Source organism: Sorex araneus, chromosome 9, assembly GCF_027595985.1.
Source record: "Sorex araneus isolate mSorAra2 chromosome 9, mSorAra2.pri, whole genome shotgun sequence".
Taxonomy (NCBI): domain Eukaryota; kingdom Metazoa; phylum Chordata; class Mammalia; order Eulipotyphla; family Soricidae; genus Sorex; species Sorex araneus.
Genome location: NC_073310.1, coordinates 1,655,178 through 1,674,518, shown reverse-complemented (window position 1 = coordinate 1,674,518; position 19,341 = coordinate 1,655,178). Strand labels below are relative to the sequence as shown.

At 63.0% G+C, this 19,341-nt stretch overlaps 1 protein-coding gene across 2 annotated transcripts in view; it reads left to right on the top strand.

Annotated features, from left to right (window-relative positions):
• Window positions 1–19,341, top strand: part of TMEM132B (transmembrane protein 132B) — a 94,192-nt gene that overhangs the window by 57,362 nt on the left and 17,489 nt on the right. For both annotated transcript variants that reach the window (XM_055147619.1, XM_055147618.1), the window contains exon 3: window positions 5,172–5,318. In XM_055147619.1, the coding sequence (XP_055003594.1) occupies window positions 5,172–5,318 (147 nt within the window). The remainder of the gene's footprint in view (window positions 1–5,171; window positions 5,319–19,341) is intronic.

The following is a 19,341-nucleotide window of genomic DNA, read 5'->3' as shown; positions in this document are numbered from 1 at the left end:
CAATCACTGCGCTGCCCGTGAGGACGCCCTGCTCTGATTGGCCACGTGCACAGCCACTGGAGGAGAGGGCAGGAGGGGTCAGGTGGAGCCTGGGTCGCCCCGGACAAGGCCAGGACAGGTGGACCCACATGACCGGGACAGGGTGAGCTCACCCTGTGCACGCGGTCAGGCCTGTTGGAGGCGCATTTGCACGACCCGCAGGTGATGGGCGCAGGTGTGTGGGGGCGGGACCCGCAGGTGATGGGCGCAGGTGTGTGTGGGGGCGGGGCACGCAGGTGATAGGCGCAGGTGTGGGGGTCAGGCCCTGCAGGTGATGGGGGGCGGGGCCCGCAGGTGATGGGTACGGGTATGTGTGGGGGCGGGACCCGCAGGTGGTGGGGGAAGGTGGTGGGCAGCCCCGAACACTCTTCCTGGTGCACCTTGGCACGCTGGGCCAAGCCCTCTGCGAGCCCCGGACCGGGCGGGCAGCCTGGTGCTGGTCTCAGGACGTGGGTCCGATTCTCCCGGGTGCTGTGGGAAGGGGCGCAGGGATCCAGGCGACAGTGGGAACAGGCAGCCTGGGAGGGTTGTTGCCCCAGAGGGCACCAGTGCTAGCAGGACTCGGTCACTTGGCCCCGAGTGTCCTGCAAGCGGCAGGCTGGGCCTTGCCAGGGCACCGAGGGGTGGGGTCAGCAGAAATAGGGGGCCCAGCCCCTCGCTCTCTGTGCCCGGCTGGCTCTGCGTCCCGTCAGCCCTCCCGTGCGGACGCCGCGCCGGTCACTCTGCTCCGGGTTTGGCCCAGCAGGCGCCAGTGCGGTGGGGACCGCTGAGGCCAGCGCGGCCTCTCCCCCTCGCCCAGCTGCCACGCGGCCCGTGTCTCCCTCGCGGGAAGCAGCGGGCAGCCAGGGTGGCCCCGCAGCCCCCGGTACCTGCGCTCCCGGCCCGCCGCCCTTGGTCCGACTACCCCACGCGAGACCCAGCTCTGCCGCGCCTTCGACTACCCCGCACGCCTGCTTCTAGCCACGGGCGCCTGCCTGCCCGCTGCTCGGCCTGCGGGAGAGACCCCCCAAGACCACCCCCAGGGCCCTGCTGCCCCCCTGCATCCTCCCGCCGGGCTAGCCCCAGGCAGGGTCATCTGGAAGCCCCCGGGGGACCTGCTCGCTCGGCCCGCCCAGTGGCCGCCCCCTCCCCCAGCCCCGCCCCTCCGACTGTGCTGAGACCAGCACTTTCTCCCCCAATAGTTCCAGATATCGTGGATTCCAAATAACAGGCTCTAAGAATATCGCCAAGCCTAAAAATATTCCTCTAACACAAACTTGATGAATATTCAAGACATGGATTATTTTTTCCCCCGGGCTTAAATTGTTCTAACAAAAATAATCTAAAATTAAGAAGGATTTGGACTAAACTCTGGGACAATTTTGTAACTTGTATTTGGGAGTGAGACAATTTGGTATGGGCTCGTGCCCAGTACTTAATTTCTTCTGTCGAACACGAACTTCCTTTCAGGAGCCAATCCTGGCCGGTCCCCCCCACCCCCCACCCAGGGTTTGGATGTGACTACCTTCCCTTCTTGCTCAGTGCTCGGATATTCATGGACAGACTGGTTACTGGTTGAACACTCGCCTCAATTCGACCAATGAAGATCTGGCTCCAGTGTTTAGTGCTGGGAGACACAGTTGCTTTTCCCTGGTGGATGGGGATGCGAGAGCTGGTGCTGCTGCATCCACTGTGTGAGCTGTGAACAGAGCGAGCCAGTGCAAGGACTGAGCAGAATCGGGGCCCGGACTCTGGCATGGGGTTGGGGTCAGCCCAACAAAAGCCAGCTTCACCACTGCACATTATTTTTTTGGGGGGGATGGACACACCCAGCAGTGCTCAGGGGTTCTTCCTGGCTCTGCACTCAGGACTCACTCCTGGTGGTGCTCAGGGGGCCCTGTGGGATGCCAGGGATTGAACCTGAGTTGTTGTGTGCAAGGCCAATGCCCTCCCTTCTGTCCTGTCACTGTGGCCCCAACTGATTGTTCAGCCTGGGGTCCTGAAGACTGACTGTGTGTGGGGCTTTTCCGTGCGTAGGGTGGGTTTGGGGGTCCTGCTGGGGACTGAGAATTCCTAGGAGGGTCTCGCCGCATGGCCTGGGGCCTGGTTTGGTCTCTGGGGAATGCGGGGGCGGGGCTGCTCCTTGGTGAACAGTATGGCAGTGGCCGGAGAGAGAGTACCATGGGAAGGGCGTCTGCCTTGCCCCGGGACCCCATATGGTCCCCGAGCACTGCCAGGAGTAATTCCTGAGTGCAGAGTCAGGAGTAACCCCTGTGCATCGCCGGGTGTAGGATATCATTAGTTTGTCTTTTCTCCCTTGCCACAAAGAGCTTAGTTTTATCGGGTCACACCCATCACAGTGCTCCTGACTCACCTCCATTCCTCTGTGTTTATTGGGATGCAGCTCTAAACATTTTAGGACAACATTGGCATGTCCTTTTCCCCTTGCCACAGGAAGCTCAGGTTTATCACAGTGCTCCCGAGGCACTTCCATTCCGCTGCGTTTATCTGTAAACTCCTCTCCATGCTCTCTTCCCAACCGTTCTATCACCTTTCCCCCCTAATCAGACTCTGTTAACTTGTAGGGTCAGATTCCTCAGAAATCTATGATTTTATATGTGTGAGTGAAATGCTGCCTTTCTCCTCTCTATGTCTTTTGAATAGTTTAAAGCAATGTTCTTGTTGTATAGACACAGGAAGACAATTAATATTATGCTTTTGTAACTTGGGATTTAATTTACTTCAAATATTATTCATTCCCGGGTATCTGTTTTCTTGACTTAAGCCTCAGTTGCCCTTAGTTCCTTGCACCCCAAAAGCAGGGTCCTGACGAGGGACTGAAGGGACCCAGGGCAAGCTGTGAGCTCCCCTGGCATCGAAATGGGCCGGGCCAAAGCGCCACGATTCTTAACTATAAATTAAGAGCTTGATCATGGGCAAATGCTGTCGTGATCCAAAAGCAACGACGAGACTAGAACCCTGCTAGGGATAGGAAAGAATAAACTGGCCTGAGCACTGTAGTCTGAGATCGAGATGGCCCCAGGAGAGCAATTCTATAAGCTTAATATATCTCTTACTGTGTCCATACAAAATGATTACTATTATGAGTGTTTATGTGTTAGTTGGACTAAGGAGAGGAGAAACACACCCATATTTGCCTTTCGGCCAGCCCTCTCGCTGGATGAGAATCTGTCCTGGAAGTAGCTTCCCCTGAGGGAAGGATCTTACATCCCCTGACTGTATGATGACACATGTGTAAGCCCCAACCCCTCGTGCCTGGGGATTTAACTAGGCTGTAAGAGAGGGCTGGGGGATCCAGATCTGGAGCCAGGAGGAGGAGAATGAAGCGGCACGGGGGAGGGAGAAGCAGGAGGAGACTCAGAGGAGAGCGGAGACGGGAATGGAATAAACTGCAGCTGAGACCAACCAGCCTGGCCTGGTTCCTTCCTCCACCTGCCCGTCGCCATTGACCTCCCCGGGGTGGGGGAAGCAGCCTGAGACTACTGAACGCGGGCGGCGGGAGAGATAGACCGCTGCCCCCTTTTGTGTTACACAGCCAGGTGTGACCCAAAAGGCAAAAAAAAAAAAAAAGGCAAAGCAATGGCGGTGGTGCCCGTCCCCTCGTTTCCTGCCCACCTCCGTGTCCCCGTGTCCCTCAGTCCTCCCCGGAGCCCTGCAGGTGACCTTCCTGTCCGCTGCCTGCCCCGACCGTGGCCCTCCCTGGCCTCAGCTTCTTACCGCGTCGCACACACGCCCAGATTCCAACCGTTTCAGAGTTAGCCGCTGTGCCCCGCCAGCTCGTGTGGCCCCAGGGCTGTGCCCAGCAGAGTGGACGGTGGGAGCACTTGCGCCCTGCTCACCCTGGGACCAGTGTGGGGGCTTTGCAGCTGGGCCACGTCCATCCTTACGGGACCCCACACATTCCCGCAGGGTGAGCACTGCGGGCAGGAGCAGCCTCCCGCTCCCCCAGAGCTGGCCGTGGCTGGTTCCTGTGACTTCCAGCTGTGGGGCCCGCAGGACGTGGCCCCCCAGGTGAATATGAATGGGGGGGCAGAGAGGAAACACTTGGTGGACAGTGATGGGTGGGGGAGGGGGAGGGGCGGGGTGCGGCCCCCCACCCCCATAGGAGACCCCGGCCAAGCGGAGTCCTCATTCCTGTGCAGTGTGGCCGCCTCCTTCTGGGAGCCTGCCAAGTCCCACCTCGCTGGCGCCCCCTGGGGGTGGGGCTGTGCAGTGCCCTGGCTGGGAACCCTGGTGACTGTCCCCGGGGGTGCTTCGAGGTGGCCTGGCTCTGTAGGGCCCAGGGCAAGGAGGCGGCATGGTCTGTTGCGTGGGCTCGCGGGGAACAAGGACCCACAGTGCCCAGGCCAGGGGCCGCCCACGGAAGCCCTGGGTGGTCGGGACCGGGCGGGTGGCCAGGGGCAGCGGCACAGAGAATACCAGGGCCCTCTGGGCTCTGCAGGAAGGGCAGGCCGTGGTCGGTCACCTGCTCTGCCCGGTCAGCGCTGGGGCCTGCTGCTGACCGCCACCACGGGACGCGGGCTGGACGGGGGTCCCGCTGGCTCGTCTAGACCTGCGGCACGATGCGGATTCTGACCCCGACTGCAGGCTCTGGGCTGTGGCTGAGCGTGAGAGGACACGGCAGGCTGTCCTGAGACGGGTGCCCCAGGCAGTGGGCGGGATGTGTGGCCCCCTGGGGCACGAGTTCCAGAACATTCTCTCGGTTGCCTCCTTGCTAACCAGACGGAGCAGCTGGACGCAGGCGTGGGGGCAGCTGCCCTGGGCCCAGTTCACAGAAATTAACTCTGGGACACCGTTGGGGTGGCAGGAGAGAGTGTTATTGGGGGGCGGGGGGCGAGGGGGCCACAGGGGGGGATGGCTGAGAGCGTGGGGGCGGGAGGCGGGAGCACCTGGGCGTGAGTCCTTCCTTGGGAGTGAGCCGGGCGAGCCCCACACCCTGCAGGACCCACTCTGACCGCCAGGTCCTTCCTCGTCCCAGGCGTGCTGCCTCTTGGGCGTCTCTAGCCCAAGGTTCCTCCGCCCCGTGTCCCCGGGGTCTGTGCCCCCCGTCCCCGAGCCGCTGCAGCGTGGGGCGCGCCGGGCTCGGCTCGGTCCCGCTGCGTCGCACTGAAGCGGCCTGTTTGTCTCTGCAGAATCAAGGCGGTGGCCGGCGTGAGGCTCACGGCCGTGAGAGTGAGCGGCAGCGCCCAGTGGGCCGTGCAGGAGGAGATCGAGCGCGACGGGGAGCAGACGACGGCCACGCTCACCTGCGTCGGCCGCCTCCCGGACCCCCAGAGCAGGTGAGCACGCGCACCCCCGGGCGGGGAGCCTCGGCATGGTGGCCGACGGAACCGCAGCCGTGTCCATCACCGGGCCTCTGTTATCCCCCGGTGTGACCTCATGGTGGCAATGTGGCTGCAGCTCTCCCAACCCGCACGTGCTCATCCATCCCAGCCAGGGCAGGGAAGGGGCTTCTCACCCAGGGGCCTTCCCGGGGACCTGCTCAGGAGCCAGACGGACCTTTGCAAACCAATAGAGGGGCTGGGGAAAGTGACCCCCCGGTGTTAATTCAGGCCTGTCCTCCCTCTGGGCGGTCAGCTCCCAGGACCAGGCCAGGAGTCATCCCCAAGCACAGAGCCAGGAGTCAGCCCTGAGCACAGAGCTGGGAGTCATCCCTGAGCATAGAGCCAGGAGTCATCCCTGAGCACAGAGCCAGGAGTCATCCCTGAGCACAGAGCCCGGAGTCAGCCCTGAGCACAGAGCCAGGAATCATCCCTGAGCACAGAGCCGGGAGTCAGCCCTGAGCACAGAGCCAAGAGTCATCCCCGAGCACAGAGCCGGCAGCGGGGCCCTGGGGTGGCGGCTGGGCGAGCCGGTGTCTAATGGGATACAACGCACTGCTGCCGGCTCCAGACACCGTCGTGGGGGAGCAGCTGGAGCCCAGCGAGAAGGGGCAGGGGCCCGCCCGCTGGAGGGGAGGGAGGAAGCATGGAGCGCCTCACCCCTGCCGGGACACGGCCTCTGCAGAGAAGGCCCCGGTTCCGCAGGGGCCTCCACGGGCGGCAGGAGAGGTACCGGGTCGGCCGGCCGCAGTGCCACCAGCAGGGGACAGCCGCGGGCGGCGACACCTTGGGCTCCTGGCAGTGCCCGAGTTCGAGAGTCCCGCAGCCTCCTGGCCGCCCGGTGACGGTGGGGCCTTCCCCACGCAGGCTGCAGGGACCCCCCGCTCGGCTGCCACGCAGAGTCTGGGTGGGGGTGTGGGTGCAGGGCGGGACGCGGTGATGTAAGATGAAGGGTTCATTTCTGATCATGTTCAATTTTTACTTCCAAAAAATAAAGCCGCGGGCGGCTCTCGGGAGGTTTTCAGAGGCCGGGTTTGGAGTCGGGGGCGCAGGCACGGGGTGCCCGCGGGGGCGGCCCTCGCTGGCCTGCTCCTAGGGATCTGGTGGTGTGTGTTTCCTCCAGGGAAACGCTCGTCTCCGTGACATGCCATTTAATTCCGCGCTGTCAAGAGGCAGCATTAAGTTATTCCTCTCTTTAAAAGAATGACTTAAGTAGGAAATAATGAATGCAAAACGCGGTAGTTAAATGTCCGCGGTTAAGCTGATGGATTTGTTGTCGCTCGACTCTTGCTACAGAGCGAAGGAAAATGATATTTAATCATTTTCAAGAAATAAAAACAGCCGTGATGAATGGCGGTGCTTGGACGCCGAGAACCTCGCCGGCCGCGCTATTATTTTCCGGTTAATAAAGGGCGCGGCCCCGCCCTGATCAGAGCACACAGGGCCCGGGTATCGGCAGAGGCCTCGCTGCCCCCCCCATGCCCCCAGCCACCCCGTCCCCGCGCCAGTGGTGCTCGGCCCTGCGTGGACATCCCTGAGCCGCCCGGCGGGTGAAGCGGTTCCACCTTGGAGCTGCCACGAGTGACCTTGAGCACGTTGCCTGGCCTCCTTGTGCCCCCGCTGGCCGCACTTTAGCACCAGGCATGTTCCCCCCTGCAGCCCAGGGCTGCGGGGGTGTAGACCGGTCCGTGTGGATGAGCCGTGGCTGCAGGCGGGGCGGGACCCGGCTCGGCCTCCCTGGGGAGGAAGGAAGGGGTGAAGGCAACGAGCCTGTTTGTGTGCGTCTCACCTGGCCGTGCTCTGGGCTCACTCCTGGGGTGCTCCAGGCTTCACAGGACAGTGTCCCCTACATCCCCCCCCCTCTCTCTGGCCCTTGAACCCAAATGTCAGCCTCGACCCGCCCCCCCCCCCCGACCCCGCAGAAGCCCCCAGACGCCTGCAGGGCTCTGCCCGCCTTCCCTGGAGAATTCAGGCCGAGGTTCGTTTCTCCCCAGACATTCTCTGGGTCTCACTTTCCACAGAGCTGCGGCCAGTCCACCAAGTATCGGGATTACCTGGGGTGGTGGGGGCGGCGGGAGGACGTGGTCCTGACCGGTGTCCCCGGCAGGAGGGTCTGCATGGGCAGGCGTGGGGGGCCCGGCCCACCCTGAGCCAGCGCCTCCAAGCGGCACTTGGGGGGTGTGGCCCAGGGTTTTCCTTCTCCAAGGTGGAACGGGGTCCCCTGCACCCCCACCCTGCCTGTGCGTCAGGAGAGCGGGGGCGGGGAGCCTCAGGTGCTCTTGCTGCCCACGTAGGGGTGCCCGGTTCCCGCCAGGGGGCAGTGGCCAGGCCTCAGGGCTGCTAGCAGGAGGGGTGCGGGGATGGTAGGGTCACCTCTCCTGGGGCTCCAGGGGCCGGAACTTACTGAGGACAGTTGGGGGGTCCCCATTGTTTCTCGTCTGTGGTCCCCTGTGGTCCCCCTGCGGCTGTTCAGAGCCAATTTTGGAATCTATGCAGGAGAGGGTGGGGCGGGGCCTCCCCCTCTCACTTGGTTTTGTTTTGGGGCCACACCCGGCGATGTTCAGGGGTTCCTCCTGGCTCTGCGCTCAGGAATTACTCCTGGCGGTGCTCAGGGCACCCTGTGGGATGCCGGGGATCGAACCCGGGTCCACCGCGTGCAGGGCAAGTGCTCTCTCTCTGGTCCGGGGGTCCTGGGACGCAGCCCAGCAGTGGTTGCGGACACACTTTCCCCTACCCTGCTCTCTGAGTAACAGCTCTTCCCGAAGATAGGAAGTTATCTGGGAGGGAGCGGAAACATTGTAATTAAACATTTACAACCGTGGGTTTATAAACATGCTGGTTACATTTTTCATTGTCGACAGGCTCCACTGAAGCTAAATAACCCATAGAAGCTGGAAGAAAAATGTTTCTTTCTTTCTTTTTGTTAAACATCTGTTGACCAGGGTAGTCTTTATTCCATTTGGTTTTTTTTTCCCCGGTGCCTTGGTGACAATAAAATGGAAGGCGACCGAGCACCGTGAAATTGGGTGGACGCGGGCTGGCCGAGGTTGGCGAGCGCGTGCGTCCCCCGCGGCAGCCCGTCCCAGCTGCCAGCGCGGGGCTGGGGTGCCCGTGTCTTCCGGGGGCCCGAGGGGTGAGGGCAGCGCCGTTCCTGCTCCCCCACTGGGCTGGGGTCTGTCCCGGGCCGCCCCTCCCGCGGGCTTAGAGCCCGCAACACGCATCTGCTTTCTCCACGCGGCGCTGAGACGCGCTGCAGGGGGGCGTGTGGGGCGACACCGTCACGGTTCTGTGTGATTCCATTTGGCGTCCACGGTGCCGTCTCCTGCTGGGGGTCTGGCCGGGGATCAGGGGCGTTGCTGCAAGCCCCTGCCCTCCCGAGGGTCGTATTCTGCGTGCCCCTCTCGGCTGCCCTCGTCCCGCCCGCACTCTCTGCCTCTCCCGGGGCGACTGAATCGTGCTTTTCCTCGAATCGTTTCTGGCGTGTGGCGGGCTCGCTCTGCACCGGGGGGGTGGTGCTCAGGGCCCCCTCCCTGTCCCAGGACGGGGGCACGCTCTGGTGGCTCTTGGGGACCAGGCGGTGCTGGGGGTCGGACCTGGGCCTCCTGCATGCTGAGTCAGCACTCCAGCCCTTTCATTGTGGACCAGCCCTGAAAATGGACTTAGTATGTGCTTAGGAAAATCCGTCTGTGTGGCGGTCAGGGCCCCAGAGCAGCGCATTGCTCAGTCCCCTCTGGTCTGACGCGGCTGTGGTGCACAGTGGACGAAGCTGCCCTTCAGCGTCTGGGGGCGCTTCCTAGTAGCGGAGCTTGGCCTGGGTGTGTCCAGGGGGACTTCCTGGAGGAGGAGTCCCTCTGGACATCGGTGTTTGCGCTGCTGCCTCAACCTGCTTTCCTGGGACTCTCTGGCCGAGCGTTGGCCAGCCTGCAGCTCTTGGCAGGTCAGCGGAATCTCGCCGGGCTTCGTGGGGACGCAGTACCTCCTTCCCGACCTCTCTGCGGCCATGCTGGGTGCGGACGCGCTCGGCTCACCGCGGCTTCCAGCTCCCCTCTGCTCTTCAGGCTGGGTTCCGGGCTGGGTTCCAGGCTGGGTCCCGGACTGGGTTCCGGGCTGGGTTCCGGGCTGGGTACTGGGCTGGGTCCCGGGCTGGGTACTGGGCTGGGTTCCGGGCTGGGTTCTGGGCTGGGTTTCGGGCTGGGTTCTGGTCTGGGTCCCGGGTTTGGTCCCGGGCTGGGTTCCGGGCTGGGTTCTGGGCTGGGTCCCGGGCTGGTACTGTGCTGGGTTCCGGGCTGGGTTCTGGGCTGGGTCCCGGGCTGAGTCCCGGGCTGGGTACTGTGCAGGGTTCCGGGCTGGGTTCTGGGCTGGGTCCCGGGCTGGGTTCCGGGCTGGGTTCTGGTCTGGGTCCCGGGTTGGGTTCCGGGCTGGGTCCTGGGCTGGGTTCCAGGCTGGGTCCTGGGCTGGGTTCCGGGCTGGGTCCTGGGCTGGGTCCCGGGCTGGGTCCCGCGCTGGGTCCCGGGCTGGGTACTGTGCTGGGTCTCAGGCTGGGTTCTGGGCTGGGTCCCGGCTGGGTCCCAGGCTCGGTTCTGGGCTGGGTTCTGGGCTGGGTCCTGGCTGGGTCCCAGGCTCGGTTCTGGGCTGGGTTCCGGGCTGGGTCCCGGCTGGGTCCCCGGCTCGGAGCTCTCTCTGCCGCGCCAGGTGTCCTCTGGCTTCTGCTCCGACCGACTCCTCCCCGGTCACTGCAGCTCCCGAGCTCGCCCTGGTGGGCGCCAGGCCGTGTGCGTGTGCGGGAAGCTCGCAGCCTCCTCCCCTGTCACGTTTCCCCCGTGACGCTGTGTCCATGTCTGCTCTCACGGCGGGGCCCGGCCTCCGTCCACCCCACGCACCCCGCAGCCCGCCTGCTTCCAGCCCGGACACCGGGGGGCGTCTCTCGTCTTTTTGTTTCCAGCTCGGTGTGTCGCACTGGCTGACATGTTTCGCTGTTTAACAACGACGCGGCCGCTCGTGCTCTAGCTCCGTCTTCTTGCTCCCTGCCTCGGATTTCTCGCTCATGTTCAGTGTTTATTTATTCTTTTACCGATTAAAGGATTGAATAATAAAAATATTTTGAAGGAGCTGTAGATTAAGGGATTGAATAATAACAATATTTTGAAGGAGCTGTAACGTTCCGTGTGAGTGCTTGCTCTAGAGAATTCAGTCGGGTTTGGAAACACCATTTCCCCAGCAACCCTTTGGCTGCCCCCCGCCCTCTACACTCCCCAGCTTATGCCGTGGTCGGAGACCCCCGTCCCGCTCCTTCCCGGTGACGGTCCGCTGGCGCCCAGGACCCTCCCGTTTGCCGCTTCCTCTGCGCCCTTTCCCCGCAGCTGCTCTGGCCGCCCGCCCGGGACCAGCTTTCTCCGGCTCCTCCCGTAGTTCAGGTGTGTCTGCGACTAGGTAAATGTTTTCGGTTTTTGTTGGTATGAAAATGTCTGTTTTGTGTTTCTGTTCGGGAAGACTGTTTTCCCTGCTAATGGAAATCGAAGTTGGCAGTTATTTCCTGTCGGCGCTTTGAATATATCATTATTCTGTCTTCTGGCTTCCATGGCTGGTGTGGGGAAGTTACTGTCAGCCGCACCAGTTTTACTGTCAGGATAATCTTTCTTTTTTCCCCGCGTCCTGGCTGCTTTCTCAAAAAGTAAGAGAGAGAGATGTGCACGGGATCGTTCGGGTACAGTAAAGCACGTCTGCCTTGAGTGGACAACTCGGATGCGTTGTGACAGGCCTGCCCGCCCGCCCAGCCCACCGCTCAGGTGCCAGCCCAGAGTCCCGGGCACGGCTCTGGCTCCCCGCCCCCCTGCCCCAGCACCCGGGCCCAGTTCTCAGGCGGTGACACACCTGCGTCCGCCGGATGGGGGCCCGTTGGCGCTTTGAAGAACTTCCTGTCGATGGACGCCCAGCCCGAGACCGAGGCTTCGTCCCGCTTCTCACCAAACTCGTGCGTCCGGTTCTAAAGAGAGCACTGTGAGCCCTTTGCCTGCTCATGGCCAGCGAGTGCTTTCTGTTTTTTGTGCTCTTGTGTCAGTCTTTGCGTGCATCTGTTCCTGTTTCACAGGAATAGGGACCAGGAGTGCGCGCGGCTGTCAGAGCCCGTTTTACTTGTTCTGGGGGTTCTGCCCAGCCGCCACTCACCGTGACTGTCATTTCATGCTTCCAGTGGGTCGAGGGGGTCGAGGCTGACCCTCAGCCTGGCCGGCGTCTCCCCGTCAGCCTGAACTCCGTCCCAGGGGTCTCTAAAGCTTTATCTACTCGCCCCTCACAGCCCCATGCCCAGAGCGTTCAGATATTGTTGGGGTATCGCTTAGATCTTTTGCCCACTGAGGAAGACGAGGCCGGCTGTTTCCTGGGTGTGCAGTTGTGAACTGACTTCACATTCTGGAGGCTTCTCTCAGGCCTGCAGCCTGCAAATATTCCCTCCTCGTCCATGCGTGTCCTTTGCATTTGATGATGGATGCTTTATGAAGTACAAACGTGTTCGATTTTGATGAAGGACAATTTATTCTATGTTTCATTTTATGGTTCGTGATCTTTCTGTTCCATTAATTTTTTTTTTTTTTTTTTTTTTTTTTACTGTACTTGAAGTCACAAAGATCTTTGCACTGTGCTTTTTTCCCCAGTTTTAACACAGACCTATAAATAGGACCTCACAGGGTCGGGAGATTCTTTTTGTTCTTTCACCTGTTCAACGTCCCTTTCTCCTGCTGTTCGCTTCTCCCTTCTTTTCCTTTCAGCCCCCTGCACCCCAATTTCCCTAGCACTTTTGTTGAATAAATTCTTCCCCCACAGAAGACGCTTGATCCCTGTCTGGAAAGCCCTTGAATTGTGCGTGTCTGAGGCCCGAGTTTCTGGGCCCTGGCCCACCCGTGCTGCGTGTGGGGTTTTGGGAGCAGGTAGCATAGACTCTTTGCTTTTATCTTCTGTTCCAAAATGGCTCTGCCAATCTGTCTTTTGAATTTCAATATGTTCCGAAATCAATGTATAAATTTCTATGAAAAAAAAATGCCTGCTGGGATCTTGGTGAAGATCACGCTGGATTTATAGAACAGTTAGAGGCGCATTAACACACATTATAATAACGTTAAATATTATGATCCACACATATGTAACAGCTTTCATTTTTCAGCCTCATGAATTTCTGTGCAGCACTCTTTGTTTATCGCGTCTGAGACTGAGACGTTCGTTGCCTTTATCCCCAAACATCCCCTGCTTTTGGACAGCGTTGCGGATGGTTTTCCTGTTTGGCTGGGCTGAGTGACTCTGCCCTCCTCACTCATTCGTCCTAAGAACGTTCTCGTGGAGGGTTTCTCGGAACCTTCTCCGTAGAGGACCCCTGAGCATGCCAGCCACTGAACAGCCTTTCTTCTCCCTCGGTTTGGATGCCCTTCCCTCCTCCTTGCCTGCCCGCTGTGCATCGCAGCGGAGCGTGTTGGGCGGAGGGGGACGCTGGCAGATCAGGAGGCAGGAGTCCGTCTTTCATCACTTAATGTGGCGCTCGCCTGCCTTTTAGTTTTATGTGTTTGTGACCGTATTGGATAAGGTGGGGAACATTTTCTTCTGTTTTCACTTTGCTGAGAGGCTTTACCATGTTGAATTGTGTGAATTTTGTTCTTCACTATTGAAACTGTCATACATTTTTCTTTTAAAATGTACTGCTGTGGTAATTTTCAGATGTAACTGGGCAGGGTGGGGGTAGGGAGACAGAAAAAGAGAGAGAGAGAGAGAGAGAGAGGGAGAGAGAGAGGGAGAGGGAGGGGGAGGGAGGGGGGAGGGAAAGAGTGTCCCGCCCTCTGGGTGAGCTGGGAACAGGAGAAAGGAAACCGTGAACAGGACAAAGTGCCAACAGGCAAAGCTGTGTATTTTTGGTAATTTTCTTACTCTTGCAACTTTTCTGTGAAATTAAAATTATTTCCAAAGGAAATGTTAAAATATTTAAAAATGGAGCCCGGGGCTGGAGTGATAGTACAGCAGGGAGGCCATTTGCCTTGCATGCGGCTAATCTGGGTTTGATCCCCGGAATCTCATAGGGTCCCCTGAGCACCGCCAGAAGCAATTCCTGAGTGCAGGGCCAGGAGTAACCCCTGAGCATCGCTGGGTGTGATCCAAAAAGCCAACCCCCCCCTAAAAAAAAACAGACAAACAAAAACACGGAGCCAAGGCTGGCCTGGGAGCTTGCACCCGCTCCGGTCCCAGTGCCCAGCCCAGAGCCTGCTGCGGGGACGCCTCTGCTTTGACGTCCGGTCTGGGCCCCTCGTGCACCTGGGCCTGTGGGATGTCAGAAGAGCATCACAGAGGAGCGCCCCAGGGAGTGCTCACGGCTGTCCGCGCCAGAGCCTGCAGGGGTGCGGCCTTTCTCCAAGGGGGTTTGCTCAGGGCACTGCACAGTCCTGGGCCCAGAGAAAACTAACCCCCCCCCAGTCCCCACCCCTCTTCCCGCCCAAACCCTGCCCTAGCCCCGCCCAAACCCTGCCCAAATCCCCGACCCCGCCCAGCCCCGCCCAGCCCCACCCTCGCCCCGCCCAACCACCAATACCGCTCCTGCCTCCGCCCAAGCCCCACCCCTCGCCCCGCCCCACCCAAGTCCCCTAACCCGCCCTTGCCCCGCCCAAAACCCCCAACCCCGCCCATACCCCGCCCTTGCCCCGCCCAACCCTGTTTGCCCCACTCAGCCCCGCCCAAACCCCGCCCCGCCCAAACCCCGCCCACCCCGCCCTCAGCCCAAGCCCCGCCCCTCGCCTCAGGCATTTTCCCCCTGCACTTTGGTCACCTGACAGTTGATGACAGTTGGGAACCAGCAGGCCCCCTGCCCGCCCCCACTGCTCCCCCGCGGTGCGAGCCATCGAGAACCTTCCCTGGCGGCCGAGCAGTCTGGGCGCGGGCACAAGCATGGGTGCAGCGGGCGTGGCCGACCCTGTCCTGGCCCCCGGGCGGGCAGGTGGCCGGGCGGCCGAGGGGACAGGCGTGCCCGCCTGGCCAGGACAGCCCCGTCCCCGTGCCACGGCCACCCCGCTGCCCGTGTGGCTGTCCCTGTCTTGTTCATCGCTGTTTGGGCAGCTTGTCCTCGTCCCCGGCCCTCGGCCGCCTGCCAGGTCCGCAGAGGCCGGCGCTTGTCCCCTGCACAGGCCCCGGGCTGAATGGGGCTTTCAAGTGGGCGCGGGCCGGGCCGGGGCCTGCCCTGCATCCCAATGCCCCGTCCAGGGCAGACAACAGCGGCGCCATTATGGGCCGTCCGCGCTCTGCCCATCCCCGGTCACTCCCGGCCGGGGGCCCTCACTGACCCCCTTCTCCATCTGCCACTCAGACGCGTGAGCCCCCAGAGGAGGTGTCTGTCTGCCAGCAGGGGTGTGTGTGTGTGTGTGTGTGTGTGTGTGTTCATGCGTGATGTCCCTGTGTGTGTGTGTGTGTGTGTGTTCATGCGTGATGTCCCTGTGGGGTGTGAGGTATGCCCGTGTGTGAATGTACGAGTATGTGTTTGTGAGAATGTGTGTGTGAGTGTGTCTGTGTGCGAGTGTGTCTCTCTGAGTGTGTCTGCGTGAGCGGGTCTCCCCGGCACCCACCCCCCTTCTGTCAGGGGACACTCCGGGCCCCGTCGAGGGGCTTCTTGGCTGAGGAGGACCCGAGGCTGTGGGTGGAAGTTAGAAAGTGCTCTGAGTATTGTCCAGAGTGAAGCTCAGGCAGCTGCCCGCAGGGGCTCCTGCCCTGTGTGCCTCTGAGGTCAGAGAGCTCGGCTGGCCCCGGGGACACGGTCCTCCTCGGGGCACCGGGAGAGCACTGTGCGGGGAGCTTGGCGCAGAGGGCACGTGGTCCGGGAGAGGGGCCTTCACGCCTGGAACCTCAGGGCACATACACCCCTCGGGGAGGCGGCTGACGAGCCCAGACTCCAGCACCAGGGTCTGGGAAATGGGTCGGGCTTGCCCCGCCCTGTCCCACCCTCGGACTTCCTCCCACGAGATGGGCACCCAGAGAGGGCACCCAGAGAGGGCACCCAGAGACAGGCACCGCAGAGATAGGCACCCAGAGACGGGCACCCAGAGACAGGCACTGCAGAGCCAGGCACCCAGAGAGGGCACCCAGAGACAGGCACTGCAGAGACGGGCACTGCAGAGCCGGGCACCCAGAGAGGGCACCCAGAGACAGGCACTGCAGAGCCGGGCACCCAGAGAGGGCACCTCGGATTGCTCCCTGGGAGGCCCCCGGCATCTGAAGGGCTGGCAGGGGAGCGAAGACAGGAAGTGTGGCAGGGGCGCGGGGGTCCCGCTCAGCTGGGGGCTGGGGGCCGCTGGGTCTCTCTGGCTCTGGGGGTCCCACGAGCTCTCACACTGCGGCTGCCAGGCCTGGAGCTGTGACTGGGGGTCAGGACGGGGGGCTCAGCGGGTGCCCGCGCCACGCAGGCTGCCTGGGCCAGGCCGGGGGCCTGCCGGGGTGTTCCCCGCCCGTGGCTGGAGTGGCTCTGGCGTTTTGCTTGCTTGCTTGTTGGGTCTTGGTGGCGGGGCGGTGCCCCATGCCGCAGGGCTGGGGCTGTGTCCCTGGGGCTACCCAGCAGGGCGCCAAGACGCCAGGATGGACCCTTGCAGAAAACGCCAGAGCCTCCCTGCTCAGGGTTCCTCCGGGACCAGCCTTCTGGAAGGTTCCGCCTCCGGGAGGGGAGGGCCCCCCTGCCTGTGGGACTCGTGGCACCCCCAGAGCCAGAGAGACCCAGCTGCCCCCAGCCCCCCCGCCACACTTCCCGTCTGACGGGCCTTTGTTCCCCTGCCAACCCCCGGCCCCTGTGCCCGCAGACTCCTCTTGGCCCCGCAGCACCATCGGGCCGCCCGGCTGGCACAGTCTCAAGCCTGATTTCCTGCCGCGGCCAAGTACAAGCTGTAATTCCCACCCGCGCCCCCGGGGACAGGCGTTCTCCTTGTCCGCGCCGCTCTTGACTTTGAACCAAACCCCTCAGTTCCCAAGGCAGCGCTGGCCGCCCGGGTCCGCGGCCCCTTTGTCCGCCCCCTCCCGGGCCGGCCGTTCCCCGCTGCCCCATTGTGCGCGCCCCTGAAAGGTGCAGTGTCCCCCGCCCTGCCCCAATTAGGCTCCCGGCCAGCTTCTCCTTGAATCGTCAATGGCCGTTTGTGGCTTCCCGGCCCGCCAGACGCTCGCTGCCCGCGTTCTCTCACGGAGCGGGGCACCTCCTGTCCCGCGGCCCCGGCCTCGCGCCCGGGCTGGACGCGGGCTTCTGAGGAGTCCGACCTGCCGGCGGCTCCTGTCCAGTCCTACACTCGAGACACCCCTGCAGTTCCCGGGAGAAAGGCAAGTCGCCGGCAGCCTGGACGGTCTGCCTTCCGCGCGGGCCGCGTCTTGCCGCTTCTCTCGTGGGTGAAAGTGGCCCGCCAGGGAGGAAGGACCCGAATGCGAAACCAGCAAGCCGAGAGCTGGACCCGAGCACTGGGAGCGGAGTCTTCTCAACGCGCTGCTCGTAAATGCTTTCCCGGGAAGTAAATAGGCAGATCTCAGGGTGACAGGCTGTTTTCCCCTCGAGCTCTGAGCAAGGTGTCCGTCTCGAGTATTTACCTTTGCCGACGCCTTCCTGAAAACCCTCGCATCACCCGAGAGGCCGCGCGCCTGGTGCCGCTCAGTGTCGGGCGTGCGCTCGGGGTCACCTCTGCGGTGCCTGCGTGCCCCGGTCCAGCGGGGCAGTGTTTGCCTCGCGCACAGCCAGCCGGGCTTTGATCTCTGGCCCAGAGACAGGATCCCCGAGTGACCCCCGCGTGCAGAGCCGGGAGTCGGCCCTGACATCGCCAGGTGTGGCGAGCCGCGCCCAGAGTGGGGTGGGGGCTACACGCGGGCGAGCTTCTGGCTGCGCTTTCCTTTTGGTCTTTGGACCCCCTCTGGCGATGCTCAGGGGCTCCTCCTGGCGGTGCTCAGGACTCACTCCTGACAGTGCTCGGGGGACCCTGTGGGATGCCGGGGATGGAACCAGGTCGGCCCCCCAAGGCACACGCCCTCCCCGCCGTGCCGTGGCATCGAGTGACGCGTCCAGATCCCACTGCAGCGCAGCTGGGCCGGGGGCCGAGCCCCTCCCGAGGCCCCGGGGCCCTGCCCGGCTGCAGAGTGGCCCCCGGGCCACCTCCTCCACTCCCGGGCCCCACTGAGCCGGGGCTTGAGGCTCCGAAACACGCCCACGGGACCCCCTTGGCTCTGCCCCTGCGCCGCGCCTCCGTGGAAGCGGGTCCAAGCCTGTGGCCACGAGCACCAGGCCCAGAGGAGCCGCTGCTGCCCGCAGACCTGCCCGCGGGGCCAGCAGGTCCAGCCCTGAGCCCCAGGGGCCTGGACGCCGGGACCCCCGGCCCCCCCAGGAGCCCCCTGCCGCCTCGCCCCCGCCTTTCCCGCGACGAGTCTGCCCACTTGCCCTCCCGGGTCTGTGGGCGTTTCCGAGCAGCCCCGTCCCCCCCCCCCACCCCCCGGCCGCCTGGACACCACCACCAGGAGGGCGCCCGTGCCCAGGGAGCGGTGCCCCATCTGCGCCCCCTTGTGGGGGTGACGGGGGCTTGTGAGGCCAGAGGTCCAGAGGCCAGGGGCAGAGCCCGCGTCTGTGCCACCGTGACCCGGACATGCGTGTGTCATGCGTGGATTCGGCCAGTGAGTGGCCCCCTCCTCTGGGCTGACCCCCGGGATCATGGCTCGTGGTCTGGCCTCGCTTTTGGCCTGGGGAAGGCAACAGACAGAGCCCCTGGGGGCACACACGGGAGCCCCTGACCCTCGCCAGCCCCCTGCCCCGGCTCCCCCTTCACCCCTCCCTGTCTGGCTAGGCTGGGCAGGGGCTTCCCTCTGACGGTGAGCAGGTAGCCCGAGTCCTCCTAATTGGGGCCGACCTGGCCTGGTTACTGCCGAGTAATTGGCCTAGACGGAGCGTCTGAGGCTGCTGTGATTAATGCAGTGGCCGGTCGGGCCTGCCCGGGGCCGCTGGTGTTTAATTAATTGCTGGCCGGGAATCTCTGTTCCGTGGAGGTGAGCTGCCCAGCTCTGCACCGCGGCCACGGGACCTGCAGGCCCGCCTTCGGCCGCTGACCTTTGCCGAGAGCCCCCGGGACACGGCAGCTGCGGACCCTGGTCTTACGCTGGGCCTAGTGGCATCCCACACCGGTCTGCCTGGGGCTTCCTTCACTCCACGCCTGGGGAATGGGCTCAGAGGCGGTTTCTGGACGGCGTCCGTGTTTCCCTCTTGTCTTGACCTTTGTAGTTGCCTTATCTAGGGTTCAAGAACTCGGGGGGTGTGAGATATCCTGAACCCTGGGCAGGGGAGGTGGGGGCCATTTGCAGAGACGTGGCAGGGCCCGGCCAGGGTGGGCAGGAGCTGTGTTAGACCCTGTGGCTGCTCGAAGGGGCGGCCCCCTGGGGGGCGTGTGGGGTGGCGGCGGGCCGGAATTCTGGGCTGTTTCCTGGAAGGGTTTTGGGGGGCGGAGTGGAGAGAAAGAGGGGTGGAGGCGGAGGCAAAAATTAATCGTGGCCATCGTCTGCTGTCTCGGGGCCTGTCACGGCGACGCTGATAAAGTCCCAGCCGCGGGCAGGGCCCGGTGATAACGCCAAGACGCTGCCTGGCAGCGCCAGCCGAGCGGTCAGCCGCGCTCACGGCCAGATTTATGGCTCCCAGGCCAGGAAAGACGTCGGCCACCGACGGGGCAGCGGCCAGGGGGGCCACGTGCTGCGGGGACGAGGGGCCCCTTGTTGGGGGAGGGGTGGCACGTCTCACCCCAGGGGTTACCCGCCCGAGGGCTCTCCTCCCGCCCGCCCAGCCTCCTTCCCCTCTGCCCGCCCGCCCTCCCCTCGCCCGGCAGTGCTCAGGGCTTACTCCGGATTCAGCTCGCAGCGGTTTCCAAGTCCTGAAGAAGGAAAGTTTGCAGGAGGGCGCCTGCATGTGTGAGTGCTCCCCTGCACGGGAGTGCTCCCTGTGCAAGTGCTCCCCAGTGTGAGTGCT